At 39.4% G+C, this 24,263-nt stretch overlaps 1 protein-coding gene across 2 annotated transcripts in view; it reads right to left on the reverse strand.

Annotated features, from left to right (window-relative positions):
* The window catches only part of PXDN (peroxidasin), a 75,928-nt gene extending 57,242 nt beyond the window's left edge, over positions 1–18,686 (reverse strand). For both annotated transcript variants that reach the window (XM_004940497.5, XM_419931.8), the window contains exon 1: positions 18,395–18,686. In XM_004940497.5, coding sequence (XP_004940554.2) covers positions 18,395–18,591 — 197 coding nt within the window. In that variant the 5' untranslated portion in view covers positions 18,592–18,686. The remainder of the gene's footprint in view (positions 1–18,394) is intronic.
* Positions 18,687–24,263: the final 5,577 nt, after the last annotated feature.

The raw sequence follows: 24,263 nt of genomic DNA on the forward strand, positions 1-24,263 counted from the left end.
AGAAAGTGACAAGTGCATGGAATACCAGGAACCACTGCAAGAGATGTTGTGCTATTTAGTTTTACTGTTAATGGTTATCTAAATTACTGCAGTGAAAATCCCCTCAAAAGTACTTTTTTAAGCTACAATCATAAGTTAATCTTTTGTTTTCTTACCTACCATATTACAATTTTTTTTGCATTTTTCTGTCTCACAAGAACACTTAAGTCTAAATTCTCTCTCCATTAAATATTGATATACCCAGAAGAAAGAACTGAAAGCCAGAAAGAAACATTATCACTCTCTGACCTCCCACACAGCACACGTCCCAGAGGAGATCCTGTCTTAAGACGATTATTTCTGACAGAGCTGAACCATGGGTTTCAGAAAAATATAAATCTGTGATCCAAAAAGACCATCCAGTAGGTTTTTGCCTGACTCAACTCATTCTGGTAGTTAACTTGTTTCACTGATAAAAATGGGTCAGTCTAACTTTCCTTTGTTTTATGGGTTTATCTTCCCTCTTTATCAGATTCCACTTATTAGAAGTAAGCAGCTTTAGGAGAGAAGCAGTATTGACTATTTTTCTTAGAGTAGGTCCAGAGAAATTAATTACTCAAGTTCACATACGAATATATATATATATATTTGCAGTAATTATTAAAGGTAGATAAGAATAAATAAATTTAAAAAAAAATCCTAAAACACACATACACACACAAAAGAGTGGGCAGGAAAATATACATCCAACCCTTTGTAACAAGTGTTCTTCTGATTTTGCTCAGTGGAGGATGAGTTCTTTCTTTCCTGCTGGGAAAATGGATGCAGGAACCCTATAAGCTAATGACTGTGCATTAGAAGAAAACACTGCTATAGAAGTCATCTGTGTTTTACACAAGTAGCAGAGGTCAGATCCCTTCCTAAGCATCCTTGTATCTCTGCCATTCCAGCACCCTCTCTACAAGAGTACCCAGGCCACGAGGCTGAGGACACTGAGCTCTAAGCTGACAGTCACAGATCCTACAACTGGAAACCTAAGCACGAATGGGGGCTGAGGAAGAAGTAACAAATGCAGGAGAAGAAATAAGAGCAGGAAGTGTAATTTTTCCCATCACATTTTCTGGACTTGTCTTTCAACAAGGAAGGCAGCTGCACTGATGTAGTGCTTGTGAGCTCACATTATATTAATTACATCAGTGAATAACATCCAGTATCTACAGTGCCAGTGACCTTATTAAAGAATGTCTCTTTTGCTTCCTTCAATTCAAAATGTCCTGTGATACAAAACCAATGTCAATCCAAAGAATGTGGAAAGCTGAAGGAATCACTGCAATGAAAAATAATATCTAAACTTAAATCAAAAGCCTCTATTAATCATAAATCCATGTGTCACTCCTCCCTTTCTACTAGGCAGGCTTTATCAGAACATATTTCCAACCAATAAGTACTTTCCAATAATACAGTAATGGCCACACTGCATTCAAACATACTCAGGGATGTTGTTAGAATTTATCTGGATGCTTGTTCTTATGGAATCCAAGGACATTTTATCAGTCATGCAAAAAGCACTATTGGCTGGCACAAATGATAGAAACAAAAACACAGGTACAGACACTCAGCTGCAGCCTGCTGGTGTCATACAAAGCGATGGCTCTTCCTTCTGCTACAGGGAAAATCCCAGGTCACCTTGCTGCAAAAGCTGCAGCCCTAGGGACTGGATTTTCTGCTTCCTGAGGCTAAGGACATCCAGCCAGAGTAGATAAATTTTTAATTTTCTTGATCTGCCTTTAGTTCTTTGTGATCCTGGCAAGGCAAGAATGGGGAGTGACAGGGTTGCATTAGAACTCCGCTGACATTTGTCTCCTCATTCCTCATCAGCACAGACCATCCCAGCACAACCATCTCTGCATTCCTCCATTGAAAGGGGGAGAGGAGTTATTTTCTGCCTATGAAAAGCACTATAAGCTACCCTTACAAGAAGGATAACAACCACAAAATATCCAATGCAATGGCTCTCTGGAAATAAAGATCATTCCCTTCTTTCTTTTTTCTCTTGGTATGTCCATCCTAGCATCAACATAAAAATCATCATTAAAAAAATTAAGACAAATTTTAGAGCTACTTGCCATATCTCCCTACTACTTATTCCCCATTCCTGTTTCCTAATAATTAGGGAAAGAGAAAAAATAAAACATTAATAGGAATTATAACATTTGATGTGTGTAGAATCAATCAATACCCACAACACTTTACCTCTGACAGTAGAATCCAACTAAGTAAAATAACTCAAGCTTATTTTCCTTTACATTTCTACTTTCTCTACCAAAAGTAAATGAGGATTGACTGGTTAAAAAAATGTTGGAGGTTGGATACCTGCAAATTACAGATATGTCTGAAATTTCCAAATCAGTCTTTCTAGCCTTGTGTATGTTTCCTGTTATTTCAAATTCCAGTGGCCTCAGGAGATCACATTTACTTGTCGTAAGTCATGCTCCATGTTTCTTGCAGTTCTAATATTGCCAGTACTAAGTCAACAACTAATTAAAAGGCATTTTTTAATGTTTCTATAATTATTTCATCACCTTAATAAAGTCCAAAAAAGAGAGTCATGAAACAGATAAAAATGTTTTTACACATTATTCCTAAGGCAAAGAAGTTCCTTTCTGAGTACAAGTGAAGTCAATGTTCTGTTCTACAGCCACCTTCACAGTTTAATGCCATTTTAAGGTTACAATTCAAGCTGATGTTTCCATTTTGAATGTATTTCACCTTACATCCTGGTTTTCATTGCCCCAGTTACAAACAAGCTATAACCTCTCCTTCAAGAAGTCCTCAGCAGATCCACTGGTGGGACTACTCTTTGCCCAACTAAGTCCCTTCAAAACTTCACAGACCTGTCTTACTAAGGTTTTCCCTGAGGTCATGACTATTTTGGTGACAAGGAGAGCAGCCTCAGGGACCAGTTACCAGTTTCCCTCAGTGGCAGCAGTGGCTGAAGTAGTTCCGTCCCTCCTGCTCCTTTCCAGGCCATCCCCCTCCACTGGGGCTAGTACCATTGTTTGCATCTATCACGGCACACAGAAGTCAGGAAAATGATTCAGAGTGAAGCCGTTTGTTTTTTTCCCTTATTTTCCAGTTAATTTTGCAAAGTGACAGAGAAGACAAAGGACAGAAATGAGAAACTATATCTGGCAGCCAATACCCAAAAGGAACATAAGAACCTCTCACGGAATGTTTCTGTGGTGGTGGTAGGGTGTTTTTCTTCTTGAAATTGTTTATGGTTTGGTTTTGCTTTTAATCATAAAAAGGTATATTCTCTATTCTATAAATTAATAATGATGCAAAAGTTCCCCATCCACTCAAAGAAAAGGGTGAAATAAATCACACAGGTGCATACCAGCATTAATAGATTAAATGGAAGAGCTACTTAAATACATTAGATTTACAATTTTCTTTTAATATTCACTGTAAATATCCATCTCAAAATATACATATACATATGGATATTTAAGAGTACTATTTGCTGACAAACATTTTAAAAAAATCATAGTTTCAGTAATAGCATATACTCACTAATCACTTCTCAGCTATGAATATATTGTTACCATTCAAAACTGTATTTTTACACATCTTGGCAATGTATAATTGGCCAGTATTCCCGCTAGTACTAAGAACACCGCCATAGAGTTCAGTGAAAAAAATCTTTCCTGTAAGGATTATTTGCCAAATAATAATAAATAATTATTTACCTCAAACAAGCAAACAGCAAGCAAAAAACCTCTAGACTCATGCTGAAATATAATTTTGGTAAGGCCAGACCAGTCAGAATGACAAATAAATCCTCTAAGCCCGAGGCACACGGATGCTAATTTAAGGCTGGGATTTCCAAAGCACTTAGGATGTCTAAGTAGAATTTAAGATGCTGAAGAGTCCAAGCCACAGACCTAGCCCTCAACCTCTGAAGAGCACAAACTTCTGGTAGTGAAAGTTTCCTCAGGCAACAGACACTTTGCTACTACAGCAGTGCTGTGGCTGCAGCCTCTCACCCTCAGGTACTGTTTGCTCATACCCCTGCCCTGGTCTCCAGGGGGGCAGATCCTTCCCATGTCCTGTCCATAGATCTAGAGATAACACTATGCTGAATGGACATTTGAGGTCCCACCCACTGAAGAGTTGCTGCTCTGCAGTTAAAAACAGCAGACTTATGGGACCAACCAAAAGAAAAAAAAAAGCACTCTTTCAAATCCAAGAAGGCATTTAACAAGTTTTTAAGTTTTTAAAGTCATTGGGAATTTCTTACATGTGGACCCAGATCTTAAAATTAATGTATTTATGGGTATCTAACATCAAGCCGAAGTTCAAAAATAAAATAAAAAAATTTCACCACAACCACCTGCTTATTTTTTTTGTTTTGCAATTAGTTCTCACTGCTCTAGTCCGTGAGTATTTGGCAATAAATTACATTATTATCTCTAGGCTGAGTCTGTTTGGCCTGTGACAGTAACTAGTGAGCAATATCCCTATCCTTATCTCAACCCTCTAGCCCTTTTCCATAGTTTTTCTCCTGATCTTCCTTAGAGGAAGGGGAGAGTGTGGAACGATGGAGCTGAGCTGCACATACAATGAAACCACTACAATATAATGCAAATCTTACATCAGGTAGGAGATAAAAATGCATTTATTATTATGTACTAAGGATATGTGAGCTTATTCTTTGTCTGATTTTCAAGAACAGAGTTTGTGAAGGCAGTTATGGAACAAAAGAGGATGCCAATTCTATCAAAAACAATAACAAACAAGGTAAGTGCTTGCTCTGTGTTAGTGCTATTAAAAACAATTATTAATGGACATCTACAGAAAAAAGGTAAATGAGAAGTAAATGAAAAGTGTCGTATGAAGGATCTGGATTGTGCAGATATTACTGGCTTCATATACTTCGGGAATTCAAAATTCTAAGAGGATTGAAAAGAAAACTATTTTGAAAATAAAATGCCTTGAAACTAACCTTGACATTGTTCAATAGCAAGTTCCAGACCACAGCTAATTCTTAGTTCTTTCTCTTATGTGCAAGGCACTATAAACACATACCGCATTGTTAAAAAAAAAAACGGATCCCCCTCATAAACCTGAGTACTTGAGTACCTGGGTTGTATGCAAGTTATATAGGTTGCTCTGATAATCATGTCTCCTATTTATTTCCATGGAAACTGCAACAGGTATAAAGAGCACAATAACAGGTGTTTAAGGAACTTCTCAGTTACAAAACGCTATTTTTCAACATAGTCACCACCATTAGCTATGCATTTTCACCAGCCATGAACACGAGCCTGCATGCCTCGCTTGTAAAAATGTGCATGGCCACCCAGGATATGGCTTATCTTTCACATCACTGACACCACTACTTAAATGCACCACTCACAGCCTCGCTGCTCATATCCATGGTTTGGTCTCCATAAACATTCAACAAGCATCAGTGAATGTCTGTGGGTGCCATTTTTTCCTCGTGGAGGAATTCAGTGCCACACCTTTGCTTCATTTGCACTACCATGTTGGGCACCACTTTGTCAGAGTGCCCCTCTGCTGCCATCTGCCAAATGGCAACAAAATGTAATGAAATATCGTTGCGAAGCTTCAGCCTCTACTGTCATACCACCAACATCCACCTCCAATGGTGTGGATCAACATTATAAAACAGGAGGCATTATTTCAGAGTGACCATCATATTTGCCTACCTCTTTTATTTATTCTCTGAGTGTTGCTCACTTTCTAAGTTCATTGAAAATATAAAACTTCCCCTGTGCTGTCAGTAAAGTGCTTGGCCTGCTCACAAATTCTTTCAAAATATGTTTACACCTTGTATATTTTCATGAATATATATCGTTTAGACAACTGTGATGAGTATAAAGACTGACACTGAATGCTGGGTTAATTATGATTATAAACCTTGCTTTCTGCCATTTATTACTTTGCCAGACTGTTCAGTTGGAAATCTGCAATGAAAACTCCATATCAGACATTTTCAACAAACTTTCTTCAGTTTCTACTAATTTATAATAATATATAATAATATATTATATGTAATATAATAAATCTATATTTATAGAGATTTATAGTAATATATACATATATAATATATATACATATTATATGTAATATAATAAATCTAGCATTCTAGATGTATCCAAAACATATAAAGAAAACAGAAGGTGTCAAAAGGAAACTTCTGCTCCAGAAAGACAAAAGTTCATACAGTATAGCACGCCTCAGGAAATACTCACATTGTAATGGAGAATTAGAAGATTTTCCATCTATGTTTTCAAAATTATCTTTTACATAGTCAAGATAAATGTTCCAATTCATATCAAAACTTTAGAAATTTCAAGTGGTTTAACTTACTGCTGGAGCACTCAGGAAGCAGAATAATCTGAGTTTTAAAAAAATTGCTTTAAGCAAAGCTTAGGGGATGTCTGTACAAAGAAAGGTCTTCACAGAAAGCCTGAGATTAATCAGCTACGCCTAATAGCATTAGCTATAAACCAAAGTCTAATGAGTGAACATTTTAATTGATTTGCTTCAGCTGAGTACCTTATATGAGTGCGATTACATTTACTTAGGCTTCACCTAGGCCAATAAAATTAAATCGACAAGTTAATGACTTCAATCTGGCCAGGGCAAATCACCTTCTTCCATAACCACACTGCTCTCACTGCTCATGAGGCCCTGTCACAGCTCTACATTTCTTGAAACCAAACATCTGGGTCTTTCCATATGGAAACAGAGAATGTCACCTAGGTCAAAGAACTGAATTTTATGTTTCAGTTCACGTCTTGAAAAAACACCCTAAAATACTTATATCTCTCAAGTTTCTCAGAGAACATTTATCAAAATGGCAAACAAAAACCTCTTTTCTTGAACTCAAATGATTATCCCCAAACTAAACAATGACAAAATATCCCTTAAAATGCAGCCTCTCAGAAGCAACTAGTCGCTGTGTGTTTTTCATATATACCACCACACTGCTACTCCAGCTTTTTACATTATCTGAACAGGGTACACAGGAGACACAAAGTATTTATTTTGCTTTTAGACTGGCTCTCTAGAGTTACCATTGCACCAGACCACACATTTTAAAAAATATTTTTGAAAATATGAGAAAAAAAGGTTTTCTTACTCATTTTCAAACATTACAAGACCTTGATTCATTCACACTTTAAAGGTTAGAATATTGATGGCAGATTTATTGAATCAGTCATTAAATAGAATGCAACATCCAACATAAAAAAGTCTGACTTTACATTCAAGTAGCCAGTCAAAACCATGGAAAGACAAAATATTTACCATCTGTAGAATGCGGTGGACCTTGGACAGAGGCTGTAAGTTTCTGTCAGATGCTGGAATAGGCTACCCAGAGAGGTGGTGGAGTGACCATGCCTGGAGGTGTTCAAGGAACGTTTAGATGTTGTACCAAGGGATATAGTTTAGTGGGGAAATATGATGGTAGGTGGATGGTTGGACTGAATGATCTCAAAGGTCGTTTCCAACCTTGCTGATTCTATGGTTCTATGGTTCTGAATTTAACTGTGTTGAGAAGTCTGAAAACCTGTACTGCATTTCATGCAGTCACAGACGTTTGCACTTGCCTGAAGATACATCAAAGCAAGCACGGACTTAGTCATGCTATATTTTAACTCCTATAAGGAAAACCCATAGCCAAATAGCTAATAAGAGGGTACCAAATCCATCAGTCTGGCTAATATGATGCTGACATTTAGCAGTCACCATTCTGCTTGCCAAAAGCAGTTATTACTCATAAGGTAATGCCATGTACAAAGTATTATTGTTTTCATTTTTCAGAGCAGCCAGGCAGTGAGCAGTGTTGTAATAGGTGATGTAAGGGGAAAGAATGCCGAAACAAAAATTTTCAGAAGGATCCAGGGAGTGGTAATTGGAAAGAAAATAAAAGACCTCGAAGTCCGAACAACAACAGATCATACCAGAAAAGGGAGCCATGTCATGGCCATTACAACAGATTTTGGAGTTAAATTAATATACTTGTTGTTTTACATAAGAAAACTCAGGAGAAAACCAAAACAGATCACTACACAGTACCAAACGTTTCTGCATTCATTCTAGAAGCTTTCCCAAGGTTAAAGAAGCCATGCCAGGCACTGCCCAAACCCTTAAATATCCTTATCATTGCTACAGGTAACTAGTACACACATCTCTCCCTATCTTTTTCAAGAGATTTAACAATCCTTGTTATTTGCAATAAATCAAACTTCCATTCAGTTTTATTTTTAAATGACTCAATTGACTCTCATTAGCAACAGTAATAACTCCCTACCAAAAATAAAAGGAGGAAAAAAAAAAGTCAAATCTGGCAGCCAGATAAGCGAAGGAAGCAAAAGGAAATATTTGAGTCATTCTATTCCAGCTCGGCCAGCCCTCATTGCACCATCTCTTTGGATTGCCTTGAAACTCTGCCCATGTTTGCAGTAATAAAGTGAAGTTATTTTTGTTTTGTTTTCATCAAATCCAAATGGAACAAATGATTGACAATGCGGCTCAGTTGCTTCCACTTTACTATGTGTATATGTGCATATGCAGAGATACATACTGTATGTGTAGCACGTATAAGCACATATAAAACACATACACACAAATTTTTGAAGTATGAACTAACTTTTTATACATAAAATTCTCTTACCTTGTGTGATACGGCTTTTAAATGCCATCTTTATAAATGGACCTTTTCTGTAAGGTGAAGAGTTACATAGCCTATGACGCTGTATACACATAGTTTGACTTGCTGGAAAGAGACTCAGTAAATGTCCAAGCTCAGGAAGAGTTAGAAGCCTGAGCAGTACTCAGGAATATAAAACTAACCATAAGGTCACATTTGCAAGTTGAGAGCTAGTGTTCAAAATATTTGATCACAAAATATTACATGAAGGGAGAAATAATACTGTAAACAAAGTACAGTAAGCTTTAAAAGACTAGGAAATATAAATACAACAAGTAGTAATTGAAAAAAATACCATTCTGAGAGATTAATCAAGATGAGTAAAAATTTACAGTTCATTTTTCCACTGTTCAAAGACTGGGGCCTGAAAACATTAATAGAATATTTTAATTTTACCCATTATAAAAAAAAATCCTCTAAAAGGATATTTTGTAATTCAAATAATAAAAAAATATGCAATTTTGCACATCACACACTATTTCTCTTCTTTGTTATTTTTTGAATAATTGTTATCTGCTATTTTTCATAATAGCAAGAGCAATTTCTCCTATTATACTATGCTGAGTTTCTTTCCACACTTCCTTCTATCTTTATCTCTTCCTTATCAGTTATATTTTCTGCTTTATTTTCTGCTAGGCTTCTGACCTTTTAATTTAAACCTAGTTTCTTTACAAGCCAATCCATGAGCATGCACAGACATCTTAACTTTTATATAAAATCCAAATGACGAAGTTATATTCATAAATGATATAAACTTGCACCAAGAGAGGGTCACACTAAGCATTTGGAAATATTTCTGTACTCTGAGGGTGGTTATACACCAGACCAGAATTCCTAGAGAGGTGGTTGATGTCCCATGCCTGTCAGTGTTCAAGAGGCATTTGGACAATGCCCTAGATAGTAAGCTTCAACTTTCCAGTTGCCCCAGTGTGGTCAGATAATTGGACTTGATGATCTTCGAAGGTCCTGTCCAACTGAACTATTCTATAATTTCCTGCTGGCTAATGACACTCCCATCTCTTCTCTTAATGAGTACTGACATCACCTGGGAGAGAAGTCTGTAAGACCTACTCAAAAAAAATGAAGGAGGCTGGAATTTTTATTCATCGTATTCTTTTCTCTTAGGCATGTGTTTACCAGAATGTTAGATGAAAGTCACTCCTATCCGTGTGTCTCAGATACAGACACTCCTGATGATACAAGAGATAGGCATCTCCCTGTTGTTTTTCCAACAGTCTTCTTTGGGAATTAGGGCAGAAAGAGTATATTCACTCATGTCCAAGCATTCATTTCTTACCCTTTTCAGTGACTAACTAATCCCATGTTTATCCCTGCTACTCATAAATCTCTTATTCTTTTCAATGTCCCTCGTGCCTACAGATTCCCCAAAGCAATGATGAAAAATAATATAATTCATCTCTTTTAATTTTGTTGTTTGGAAAAACTGAGTAGCAACAGAAGTACTGAAGTTAACCTTCAGCAGAACTGGGAAAACAAAACATTTAAAACTGTGGGTTTTCAACTGAGATTTTCAACTGTGGATTTAGACAGCAACAGCAATCCACAGATCTAGATTAAATTCATGGTTTTCTAAAAAGTTTTGGTAGAACAAAGGAAAACGCTTAAGGCTGACCACAGTCCAAACTCCCAATAACAATTTTTGAAGCAGCTATTCGAAGCAAATATTTTATACGGTCTGGATAATCATATAAAGAGATACCGGCAGTAAATGGTAAATTTTCATAGTAAAATGAAGTCACCTGTAGAGTTTCAGTTATCTGTAGTGAGTTCTGTACTGTTCAATATATTCAGAAGTAAAAGTGAGGTGAACAATGAGATGATGAACTTCCCCTTATGACATTCATTTATTTTCACAAAGTCTGACTAGGAACAGCCTGCCTTTAGTCCAGAAATTAAAACATAGACCTAATGCATATAAATACGAAGTAATGTAGATGAAGAAAACAATGCGAGCTTGGCAAACAGAATGGTGAGACTAGAATTATTTATTGTTAATTATTGTCAATGACTAGCTACGTTTGATGATTACATGAAAACAACAGTTCAAGAAATGGATCTAGGATGCTGAGAATTATTAGGAAAGGAACAGAAAACAAAAACAGACCTTCACAAAGCCATTCTATAATCCTCATTAACTCACATACCAGACATCTCCATGCAAATACAGTGGAAAGTTATAATTTTATCACCTCAAATCATGGTGGAGTGAGGAAGGGGAAATTCAGATGATGAAAGCTCAGGAACACTGACCTTTCAGTAATTAGACTTTTCTGTTTTGAAAACAGGCTGGCACTGAGACAATGGAAAGGGATTGAATATTCATTGTCTCTTCCAACAGAAAAAAAAAAAAAATCATAGAATCATATAAATTGGAAAAGATCTTCAAGATCATCAAGTCTAATCATTAACCTGATCTACTGAGGCAAATCACCAACCATGACCCGTAGTGCCATGTCCACAAATCTCTTAAATAAATACCTCCAGAGTGACTACCACTTTCCTGGGCAGCCTGCTCCAACACCTAACCACACTCTCCACAAAGAAATTCTTCATAATGTCCAATTTAATCTCCCCTGGCACAACTTGAAGTGATTTCCTTGTGTCCTATCACTTATCACCTGAGGAAAGAGACCAACACCAATCGCACTGCAACCTCCTTTCAGAAGTCACAGATAGCAATGAGGTCCCTCCTCAGCCTCATCTTCTCCAGACTAAACCACCTCAGTACCCCCATCTATTCCCTCCAAGTCCTGTTTTGTAGTCCTTCTATCAACTTTGTTGCTCTTCTCTGCACTTGCTTGAGCAACTCCCATGTTCTTGTAGTGAGGGTCCCTTATTCTGGCTGGCTAAGCTATTTCTGATGCAGGCCAGGATGCCATTGGCTGTCTTGGCCACTGAGGCACACCACTAGTTCATGTTCAAAGCTGAGAGACACCAAGTGAAGCAAGCAACCTGGGGGCTTCACACATTAAAGACAACAGTTTACACTATGTAGCTTGCATAGCATTCCTTAACACCAAAAGCGATGACTGTAAGTAACAGCTTAATTAGTTGAAAAAAAAGAGGCTAAACAATTTGTGGAGGAGAAATCCATCAAGATTTACATGTACTACTGAAATTGTCTTTAACTGAGAAATCCATTACTTGAAAATTAATTATAGGAATGAACCACTACATGCTTGCTCTATGCTACCTGCCTTTTTAAAAGCTGTACATCCAGTAACCCTAAAAGAACAGGTATTAGGACAAACAGATCATTTGTTTTACTCACTCTGGGCATCTGTCCATTAAAAATATATATATGTGTTTAGTATTTTAATATTCAAATATTATATATTTACTAGTCAAAAATATATTGCAGTAAAAAAGATGGAAACCAAAAATTGTATTTATTAACTGTAATATAATACAATGTATTCCTCTGGTGACAGTATATTACATTAAATATACAGTAAGATACTTTCAGGAAATGATGGATATGATTTTACCCCATATTTTTTCCCCCCAGTCTTAAACAAAGAACTTGACAAAGGTTAGCTCTCTACTGAGATGACAGAAATACTTCCCCACAAGTTAATCTACTGATTTGAAGACACGTTCTTGAAACAAAGACTCATATGGGTCTTCTGCTATATCCTTCAGCAGATTTCCATGATGTCTCCCAGTAAATGCCAAACATTGTATTGGTATTGTTCCTTTTTCCCCTGCTAAAGGCCAAACACATTCTGCAAGCTCTGTAAATGTCTCAATACATTCACACCATGGCCCTGGCTTATTCCATCAGCAGAACAGACAGACTGCCCAGGAATGGCTTTAGAAGGATTCATATCCTACACACTCTCCAAAGTTGCTTTGCTGAGGAGGCTTAGTATCCTTTCTAGCATCAATTTGACTTGTCGGTACTCAGAGGATAGGGCCTAATAGGCATGCCAGTAGAAATTCTCCTCTTTTAGCAACCTTGAAAATGAATTACTTTATGCATTGTGTGTTCCTCAACCTCTGATTTTTATACGCAGTCTCTTTCTGTCAAAAATATTAAGAAAATATCTGCTTCTGAAAACATTCTAAACTTTTGTTTAGACAAATAAATACAGACATCTATATACAGATGTTTAAACTCCCATTATTGTCAACAGAAGATTAGTCAGTTAGCATAAAGCTCGGACACCTAATATGTCTGTGGATCCCTAGTACAGACACGTAAATGTAGATGTTTTAATCTTAAATTGAATCTTCAGTTGGTAATAAAATTCCTATATGAAGGATGACGTAAAATAATTTTATTGAAATAATCTTACACCATTCCCTTGCTTTGAGTAATTCAAGGAAATTGTTGTTGGCATCTAATGCAGCTCATGGCCTGGTAAAGAGTCTGACAAGATCTATGTCTGCATTCAGCTATTCTCAAACACTTAAAGAAAATCTCCAGTATCTGTTCTTTTCATTTTTTTTTTTAACATTAAGTATACATAGACCTCCATGTTTCAACTGAAATCTGAAAACAGCAGCATATCTCTCATCTGTGTCCTATGCCTAAATTGATACTCAGCAGACAAGTGGTTGAGCTTACTCAGCCCTGATTTGAGACTATAACTCTTTGTCCCTCATGGCCTCAAGGTGTAATTATTTGCTCTCTTAATTCCTTAGTCTACTGGAAGTTCTCTAAAAGGTTTTCAAAGATCTGATTGGAAGCAAGAATCTTGCATTTCTGAGATAAGAATGACATGATGCTCTGTTTACTGATAATGCACCACTTGCAAACAGCAGACCTGCAAGTAGCACACATCATTCTGCTGTAATAGCTCAGAGACTCCTGCACTGACAGAAATTATACATATTGCCTATTTCTTTTCCCTAAATTCCTCTGTTAGGAGACACAATGTCATCAACAAATCAATACCAAAATGCCATTAAGTTTCCATTACCCCTATCTCTTTGGTAATTCAATTACACTCCAGATGTATGTGATTTGTGAAATACACCTTTTTTTTCCCCCCAATTGTATTAAGACGGATGTTCTTGAAAAGAATGGATTTTGCTAGCATTCTGAATACACAGGACCTGATTTCACAGGAATTATCACAGAACTCTGAAGCAAATATAAGCACTTCTTATTCTACAACCTCTGGGTGGAATTTAAAAAGTAATGTCCCGTTTCCCTTTGGATGAACCCTTGACATTTATACTACAAGGCGGAAGTTAAAAAAAAAAAGGAAAAAGTTTCCAATTTGTATGTAGGTCACTCCAAAAGTAATGACTCCTGTTTATTTCCACAAAAACTACAACAAATACAAAGAGCCCAGTAACATTGTTTCATAGAGCAAATTCTCAGCTACAAAATATTGTTTTTCAACATAGTCACCACCATTACCCTATTCGCATAGATGAGCTGAATGAAACACTCTTCATTATGTGGTGCAACATCTGTGCACACGTCTGGAATGGCTTGCTTTTCACATCACTATCATCACTGTTGAAACGCACCACCCACCACCTCACTGTGCTCACACTGACCATTTGCTCTATATAAACATACAGCAGGCTTCATTGAGTGTCAGTGGGTGCCATTTTTTTCCACATGGAGGAATCCAATTCCATACCTTTGCTTTATATGCACTTCCATGTCAGACTCCATTTTGTCACACCTCCCCTGTGGTACCATCTGTCACATGCTAACTAAACGTAACAGAATATTGGTGGGAAAGTTCAACCTCTACTGCCATACTACCAACATAAGCTTTTGAGATCATGCGCCAACATCATAAAATAGGAGGCATTACTTTCAGAGCAGCACTCACAGACTACGTAAACTATCCAATTTGTAGAATATGTTGGAACTGTGTGCCCAAAAGCATGGTGTAACAAGTAACAAGTGTCACCGAGATTGCTTCCTTCAATTCAACTTCGGTGACTCCCTACAATTGCAACTCACCCAGAACGATTACAATTAAAGAAGTCCTACAAAACTCTGATCACTTAAAATTACACTTGCTTATTCAAACATGATTATTCTGTTATGCATTTCATAACAGACACGGGGGAGAGAGTCAAAGTAGCGATTATATCTAGCAAACAGTATTACAAGTAACTTGTTTTCAATTGTGTTTTCCTTTTCAATAATTTGCATGTCATTCTTAGTGCAGATCAAATCCACTTCCTTTTGTTATAAATACTTTTGGTCAGTTCTTACCTGCTTACTACACAGTGAGGTTCTATTCTTATTCAGTCTTTGAGCCCCAACTAGAGGGAATTCAATCACGTTCATAGAGCTAGCAAAAAACAAATGAGAGTATCCAGATGCTGCCAAGTAAAACTTTGGGCAAATTTCAGTACTGGTCTGAGTGTGTTTACCCAGGCTTGTAGAAAGGTTGGGTTTTGGTCCTGTTGAGACAAGATGCAAATACTAACATATTGCTTCAACACTCAAAGGCCTCCTGTCAAAATTACAAATGCCACGAGCTAGAAATGGCTGTTAAGTCCACAAGAGATTTCTGTGTTTAAAATATCTTCTAAACGAAAGTAAGATAAGGTATAATCAGGGAAGAGAGGACAGCAGCAGTTCCATACCCAGAATTTTACATTCCTCAACTAATTCAATGGTCTCATACATACAGCAATTTCTGTGGGTACACCCACACTCTGTTTTCAGTTAAAGAATGAAGGAACCTTCCACAACAGCACTGAAGGCATGAAGTGGTTCTGCAATCAACTTTGGAGATGAGGCTTCACTCTCAAGGAAAAATCAGCTTAAGGCCAAGGCTGGAAGGGGCCATGGGCAACCAGATCTACCACTCTGCCTGCAGCTGCAGGTTGGAACTAGATGATCTTTGAGGTCCCTTCCAACTCAACCCATTCTATGATTGTATCACTAGGATGCTAGAGCTCCTGCTACAAAGAGGATCACATCTCCTATGTATAGAAGGGCAGTCCTCTCATCCTAGGTGAAGTCATGTGCTCATGCAAGATGCCATAAGCACTTTTGAAGCTGCGAGAAGCCCCTGCACAGAAGAAATCTAAGCTGTGGATCCCAGCCTGCAGCAGGGAAGGGGAAGTGCCAAAAAGTGGGGGAAGCGGGAAGAGTGAGAAAATGTACAGCCAGGAGTAACACTGGCAAGGTCAGCAACCAGCAATGTTACAAGCAGCTTTCAAAAGCGAGCCTGGGATTATGAGTAGACATTTTTGATATGTGGGGGAAAAACATTTGGCTGCACTGTTGTTCTGGCCCCATGCTGTTTTAATCCATAGAAAAAATTATATGTGAAGTAGACCAAAGTCAACTCTGCTTCCAAAAATGCAACAGCTTTCAGAACCAAGGCTTGGAAAAACACAAAATAAATATATGTTTATAAACAAGAAAACACAGCAATGTTGTTACAACATTATGTCACAGGTAACCTGTGTCTTAAGAAAGAAATAAAGCAGATACAAATTTGGAATTTACAAACATCCGAAAAGTGGACTTAATCCATTAGCAACAAAATATGCTGGATTTCTTAAGTCCATATTTTAAAGGGGAAGATGTTCTATTGAAGTTAATTCATTATTTCTAATTACCTAGCTATCATCACCACCACAAAAAAAAAAAAAAAAAAAAAAAAGTGTATTTAACACGCAGCCTCCAAACAGAAGACATACTGACAATCAAACTGGCATTGAAACAAATGCTTTTGATTTCATGCTTAAAAAAAGAAACTGCAGTTCCACAAAGCAGTAAGGTAAATATGGTCATTACATCACCTGGTAACTCAGCGAGCACTTCAGACAGATGCCATACTTCCCAGAACCAAAGGTAAGCGGTTCATAGGGTAGGCAAGTGTGTTTACATACAGTCATAGAATCATACCACAGAACAGCTTGGGTTGGAAGGAATCTTAAAGCCCACCCAATTCCAAGCCCATGCTCTGTACAGGGCTGCCACCCACTAAATCAGGTTGCCAAGGGCCGCATCTGACCTGTCCATACTTGTTGCTAAACAAGTTGTATCAGTGTTCTCTGTCCCAGAGATACATATTTTCTGATTATCTTTCACTTCGTCTTCTCCCCACTCCCATTCGGCAGAACCCTAGCAGAAGGAGTAACTGTGTCTATGAAAGTTGTACTACTGAAGACCTTAGCTTATTTATAACTGTCCCTTGTCAGCTGCTGAAAAAAAGGAAAATACCAATACCCAGGTGAAAAGTAAGGCCCCATTACATTTTGAAGAACAGCGGTCACCCACAGCCTACTTTGAGAATCACTGTTCTTTGTCAAGTTGAAAAAGAACCCCGTAACTTCTTTTTAATTACTTCTGGTGAATTGCAGGATGCATTATGCCAGAATGACCACTCTGATTTGGGATACCAGACAATCTGATATATTAGTGGGGTTAGAGGAGTATAATGCTCACATTGTTCATACATTTTGCTCTGAGTCACCGCAAGATTATAAATACCCACCGTAAGGGGAGCTCCACCCTGGCCAGGGCCATCAAACACTTTGTGTCACTGCAGCTCTTCTATCTCTCAATACCTCTAATGTGAAACAAAAGATTCCCCTCCATTCTCTAAAGTTCACAATTTGTATTTTTTTTTTTTTTTTTTTTTTTACTTATTTAAGACGATTTGGACAACTAGTTTTACATGGTTTCCTGTAATCACCAGGCAGAAGGTGTTCTGTGAATGTACTTTATTTCAAATGTAAGAAACATTAACCACCCACTTCCTGAATTGTTCCCTAAAAGGCTTACAAGCGCTGCCGGACCGATCGGGCTCTGCCAAAAGGACAAGCTCCTTGCCAAGGAGGAACTCAGTTAATGTTAAATGACTGCACTCCTCACATTAAACAACACTTGGAAGCTGAAACACACCAAGGCTTTATGGATCCCCTTTGAAAATACCTGACAAAGTCACAACTCCATTTATTACAGGAGGCCCAGCAAGAAGATTCCCAGGGCCAAGCGCTGCTCAGCTTGCACGAGCGCATGTGTGCAGGGATGAACAGGGCTGGTGCCAGGAGCTCTGACTGCAGCAGCACACGAGTGGATGAGTGGAACAAACCCTTCCCTTGACAGGAGCCTGCACGTAATGCTTCCTTAGAACTTTGTGTTTATTATCAGGGAAGAAAAAATGGCCGGGAAGGTGACTGCCTCAATAAGACCAATGCGAGTGCTGAGCTTCTGCAGCACCAAATCTTACAGCCAACAGAACCACAGCCACAGAATAACTTGGGTTGGAAGGGATCTCAAAGATCGTATAGTTCCAACTTCCTACCGCAATCCCGCTCCCAAGAGCTGAGCCCTGACCCTGCAGAGGACCGGATGAGCGCTTCAGCTGACAGTTCAGTCCCTCCTGCTTTAAGCACGTCCTCAAGTTCTGCAGTGACTCGAAGCGGTTAAGGCCAACATTTGAGCCCCGGTTTACTCCTATACGGACACGCCTCCGCAGCGAGCGGAGAGCCCTCATCCCCCCGTCCCGTCGGTCCCCCCTCTTGCCAACCGCTCCGCAGCGCCCAACCGCGGCCCTCCGCACCCCGCAGCCTCCGGGAGCCCCGAGCCGAGAGCTCCGCAGCGGAGCCGAGCCCCCTCCCCCGGCTGCAAACAAAGGGCCGAGGCCCCACCGCCGCCCAGAGTGCTTCCCTCCCCGCAGGTATCCCCTCCCGCTCCCGACTACTCACAGGATGGTGGTCTGCGGCGACACGGCGGGCACGCTCTCCAGCATCAGATGCATGCAGCGCACGGTGCTGCGGAAGCAGAGGCAACGGCTGGGGCACCACACGCTCCCGCGCTGCGGCGGGGGCTGCGCGGAGGCGGGGGGGGCGAGCCTCGCGCTGCTCAGGAGCAGGAGCAGCAGGCAGAGCCCGGGGGGGGCCATGCTGCGCGGCCGGGGGAGGAGGAGGAGGAAGAGAGGAGGAGGAGAAGGAAGGGGTCCGGCAGCAGCTCCGCGCCGCGGCTGCCGCTGTGCTCGGCGGCGGCGGGGCGCTCCCCCGCGCAGGCTGGAGGAGGAGGAGGAGGGGACGGCGGTGGGACCGCCCCGGCCAGCTCCGGGCTGGGAGCCGCCCCGCAGCCCCTTACTGGGAGGAGAGCTGAGCACCCCGCTCGCTGTGTGCGTGGGGAGGCGACCCCGGAGGGGGTATAGGGGAAGTGGGAAGGGAGGAAGGAAAGGAGAGGGAGGGGGGAGAAAATGGGAAGGGGAAAGGAAAAGAAAGGGAGAGGGCGAATGAGAAAGAAAGACAAGGGGGAGAACACAAACAAGAAACTCAGTGCTCATTCCCAATACTTGCTGTGACCACTGCTCGCAGCCATACCTCCGTCGCCTTTGCTCCTTGTCTGCTGGAGCAAAGAGGACAGCACTGATCTCACGTTTCCCCGTGGGAAGATGCAAGTTCCACGCATCTAATGCCGTTCCTCCCATGTGCACAACCCTGGACTGTCCCCTCTCAGATTTGGACCATGAAAGTCTGTGGGATTTCCACAGAACTGCGCTCAGCTGCTGTGTTTAGGTGGGTGCATACACAGCCCAGGAGGTGTAAGACCATTAGGACACATCTAAGCTTACAGGAACTATGTCTGCAGCCTCATCTACCACAATCTCAGCACCTCCTCAAAATACTCTACTAGATTCCCTTTGAGGTTTCTCACTTTCAAAATAGTGTCATTCTTCTATGAAGTCATGTCCAAAGCAGGCGGACACCTCTCCTCCAGCACCTTCTTGGCTTTGACTCTCCCAAGTGAAGTCAATGACAAGTCCTTTCTGTGACAGCTGTGGCCACAGCTCACACAGTGAGCATATAACAACAACACACCCTTACAGATGAGGGGTGTCACCAACTCCAGTCCCACCACAGAAATAACCCACGGCACCTCTGCAGGGTTGCCTGTGCTCCTTTTTTCTTAAAATAAATGAATAATCATAACAAAAACAGAGACCATTCTTGGCTAAAACATCTGTAGTGATTCTTCTTACTCCAAATCTCTCTGTGAGAACTTGGTTTTAGCACAAGTCAGATAACGAATCCACATTTTTTCTTTTTTTCCCCCACCAAATTGAACACCAAATGTAAGGAATCAAAGCCTGAGGAGCACTGTGAGTGCTGGAACTCAGTTCTGGGCCTGCTCTGGGGACCAAAACATGCTTCTATTTTGAGATCTTACAGCTCTCTTCCCTAAAGTGAGACACTACTCCCTGCCTCTTAAAAAGGAGTTAGCTGATAGAAGCACAGACAGGTTTTTCCTGTTCTAGAGAGCCCCAAGCCCACTAAAGCAGCCCAAATCTGTCTGAGATAGGGGATGCTCAGTGCTGATAATAGGGGAGTCAAAGGCTTCTGGATGGCTTCTAACACTCTGACACTGAATTTGGTACATTTCTGAATGTTGATGTGGAGCTGGGCTTAATCTATTACTACAACACAGAAACTCAGATACATGTCAGCTGTGCTGTACAGCAAAGGATGGCAGGCTGAAGCAGAAGAGAGGCTGTGAGAGTTTGCTGGAGCAGCAGTTAGAGTGTGCATCACCACTGTGTGGATTCAGCAAGGATCTGCTGTGTGTATCACTGCCTCTGCATTTGTAATCGGTGCTGGACCGTGTGTACAATCTGAAAATCACATTTGTTTCCTGGTCCAGGAAAAGCTCGGACACTTCTGACCTACACAGTGCAAGTATTGGCAAAGTTAGTTTTTGCTCCCGGAAATGCCACTCACATGAGAGCATCATGGCTGCTGTAAGTCTGTCATCCCTCAGTGTCCGTATGAAAAGCAGCAGAACCTGTGAGCTTAGATAATCAAACAGTAAAATGGAGCTACTGCTAAGTGAGGATCTAGCTGTAGGTCACTCTTCATTGCCGGGGAGTTGAACTAGATGACCTGTTAGCGTCCCTTCCAACTCAAGCGATTCTATGATTCTATTCTATGATTCTATACTTCACAGCATTTAAGAAACTATTATGTTAGTTTATTTTGTGGTACTGTGGTACTTTATGATGATTCTCATCCAAAAATAAAGAACACGGCCCAAGCTGATTAAACTTCATGCAGGTATTTAAATTGGTTCTGAAATGTTTATAGCATTTGGGAACTTACTAGGCTATTGCATTATGCATTGGAAATATCTGATATACAGATATTACTCCAAAAGTAAGAGTAGAAGTTCAGATTGGATATCAGGAAACATTTATTTTCTGAAAGAGCAGTGATGCATTGGCATGGGCTGCCCAGGAAGGTGGTGGAGTCACTGTCTCTGAAGATGCTCAAGAACTGAGGAGTTATGGCACTAAGGTTAGTGGCATGGTGGGGATGGGCTGATGGTTGGACTAGATAACCTTAGCAGCCTTTCCAATCTTAATGATTCTACGATTCCAAGTGAGTGGATATTTTCCTCCAAATTAGGTGATTTAGCCGTAGCATATTTCATAGCATCCTTGCCATTTACTTAAAGTTACATGTAACCTCCAGGCTCTTGGCTAATGCTTTATGAATTCCTCATAAGGCATTTCAGATGGAGCGTCTATGCCTTGTGGAGCCTGCTGGTATGTGAGGTGGTGAGCAATTAGCTGAGCACTGGAACAGCATAGAATATTATTGCTTCTAATTAAGATGTAATGCAAATTAACCTGACATTCACTGAGATGCTGAGACTGCAGTCAGTTGATTAAAGCTTTAAATGTAAAGGCCACATTTCCCAAGGCTAAGGACTGTGTCTTGTTTTCAGCCCATAAAATGCACACTAGCTTGGCAGGGAAATGTGGGTGGGTGGAGAAGTCCTCTCAGAGATGAATAGGAAGATCCAAAAAAGCTTTCAAGAGATTTTCTTGAGTAGTAATGAGGGAGTTTAAAAAGATGTTTAGAGAGTGGGTCAAAAAGGAAACCCACTTTGTTTAAAGCTGCATAGTAAAGTTGTTTACACCACTGCATGTTGGAAATTAATCTCATTTTTGTAATTTCTCACAGCTTCTTAACTATTCTTCATAAACTTTCTGTAGCATGTGAGCTTTTATCCCTAGGTTGTGATTTATTTCCTGAACTAAAAAAATCTGTGGAAAAACACATTTTATTGAAGACTGTCTGCTAATGCAGCTGCAACAGGAAGAAGACAAATTTCCTAAGTTCTATAATGTTTGCTTTCTCAACCTCAAAACACTACCTATTTCTCTTTTTCTTCCTTCATAAGCAACATTTTGTTGCAATAACATAAAGAGAGTAAGAAGTTTGTCCTGAACAAACTTGAGACACAAAGTACTCATGGCTGCTGCAGCTGAAATCAATAAGAAACAGCTCAGTGATTTCAACAAAAAGAAAAGCAGGCCCGAAGGACACTTCTCTGTGCATTTATGGTGTTCATGAAACACCGTAGCATTTAAAGCTTGGAGAAAGTCTGTCTTCTGGTCCTTGCATGCCTTTGGTGCTACAAACACAGACCACTCCATAGTTCATACTTACAATAATGCTAGCATACTTTCTGGCTTTTGAATGCTTTGTTATTATTTCCTTGTTCATTGCAGGAGAGGTGGACTAGATGGCCTTTGAGGGTCCCTTCCAACTCAAATGATTCTATGATTCCATGATTGAAAATTACAGAAATCTTTCCCTCGCCCTCCAATCTGGATTATCTGTATCTTATTTTCTTTCCTAAAATGCACTGCAAAAAACACTGTATAATGACTTTAATATTGATTGCCCGCTATTCTGAATTGATGGCAGGAAAGTTTCTAATTAAACTTCCAAATGGTTTTGATACATCTTTCTGTTCCTGGTCAATTTTAATAAAAGAATCTCTATAAAAGGTGTAGGGTTATTTTTGTTCAACCTGCGTATAAATATCAGTGAGAAACTGACTTTCTGAGTTCTGTCATTGAGGAGCTAGTCTAGCAAAAGATAAAACATTTATTCTGAAAATAAGAGACTTTTCTTTCTGAGTGCTGGGAGAAGAGCTTACCTTACAGTTAGATGTAATGCAAATCTCCGTTTCTTTTTGAATTTCCCACTTACCTCCCAGACTTTTTGTCAAATACTGCCACTTGCTGGTTTCACTCCGTACTAGTAATTTAGTTACACAGCTTTGGCTTTGCTGAGTAAAAAAGAAATGCTTTTTAAAAGATCAAATAGTTAATATTTTCACACTTTGTTTTGCTAAATAATCAGATACAAGAAATATAGGCACAAGCCTCTTTGATTTCACTTCTATAGTTAGCATTCTATCTCTGGATATAAAGCAAGGCATTCAAGACATTTCAGCATGTCTTCAGATTCCTGACATTGAAAACCCTTCCCATAGACATTGGCAGAGACTGAACTGTGACTCAGTTTGACACATATCTGACCTTTAACCTTCAAAAGGCAGAAGCAAGATTCAAGATTGCTTTGAGAACATATAATCACGACCTTGTTTTTTATTACACATGCATACTGAATGTCATGGTTTATCTGGATGGCACGTGAGCAAGTATGCAAAACTCAGGGTATCAGACCAGTCAATTATTTACATTTAAAAACACTTATTCATAAGATTTTCTCAGCTATCCAGGAAAGCCTACATCATGCTCAGACACATACTTTGCTAAATACTGCGTGCTTCTCCGTAGTCAGATGGAATATAATTTCTCTGACCATGAGCATTCAAGAGTTTGATGTCTGCTGGCCCAGCAAAGAAGATTGAGGATGTTATCTGCACAGAAGACAGATTCCATATCCTTTCTCTCTGTTGGGAAAGTGATGCTATCAATATCTTTTAAAGGTGCCATTCTCCTTTCCTCAATATAATATTAATCTCCAGGGAAAATTAGTCCTTGCCTGGTTACATTTTGAAAAAGGTTTCATTCCAGCGTACTACTTTCCCTGCAATGTGCTAGGATATATTTAATCCCCTCATTTTTGTAGATAAACAAAACACACGTTGTCTTCTTCATAATGAGAAATTCCTTAGACAGGTTCCATATGAACTACCAATAAAAAAAAAACACAGGTTCTTTTCCAATGTATTTTTAAATCTCTACTTCAATTGAGCTGCCTGCCACTCTTAGATGTGTCCAGGAAGGATGCTTACTGTATCTGAAATCAGCCAGTGTAACTTACGTTTGCCAGATATTTCTAATTCTTGGACATTATTTAGTGTGTCTTTGCTTTCAAATAAAGCATTTATTAGGGTAGCTATGAGTCACAGCTCATATTTAGAGAAATTCCCAAAAAGTGAATTTTGAATAACTGTGCAGTATGGATCTTCTAAGTAGTAGTTAGATTATCCTCCTTTTTTTTGTTTGTTTGTTTGTTTTTTGGTTTTTTTGGTTTTTTTTTTTTTTTAATCCTACACAGCTATCACAGACAATGTATTGGGAGCAAAATTCCTATTGGATTATCCAATTTGAAAAGTAGATAGTAATGTCTACTATCCACTAAAACAATAACACACTTTTAATCCTCCTCGCTTTTTAAATGATATGCTAGAAATTAATATTAAATAAAAATGAAAAACATTATTAGGATCTGCTTTGGCAAGTTGCTTGGAACTTCTGAAACCACAGGTCCTTGCTCAAGAGCTAGCCAACATACTTAC

This window comes from Gallus gallus, chromosome 3 (assembly GCF_016699485.2).
Source record: "Gallus gallus isolate bGalGal1 chromosome 3, bGalGal1.mat.broiler.GRCg7b, whole genome shotgun sequence".
NCBI classification, from domain to species: Eukaryota; Metazoa; Chordata; class Aves; order Galliformes; family Phasianidae; genus Gallus; species Gallus gallus.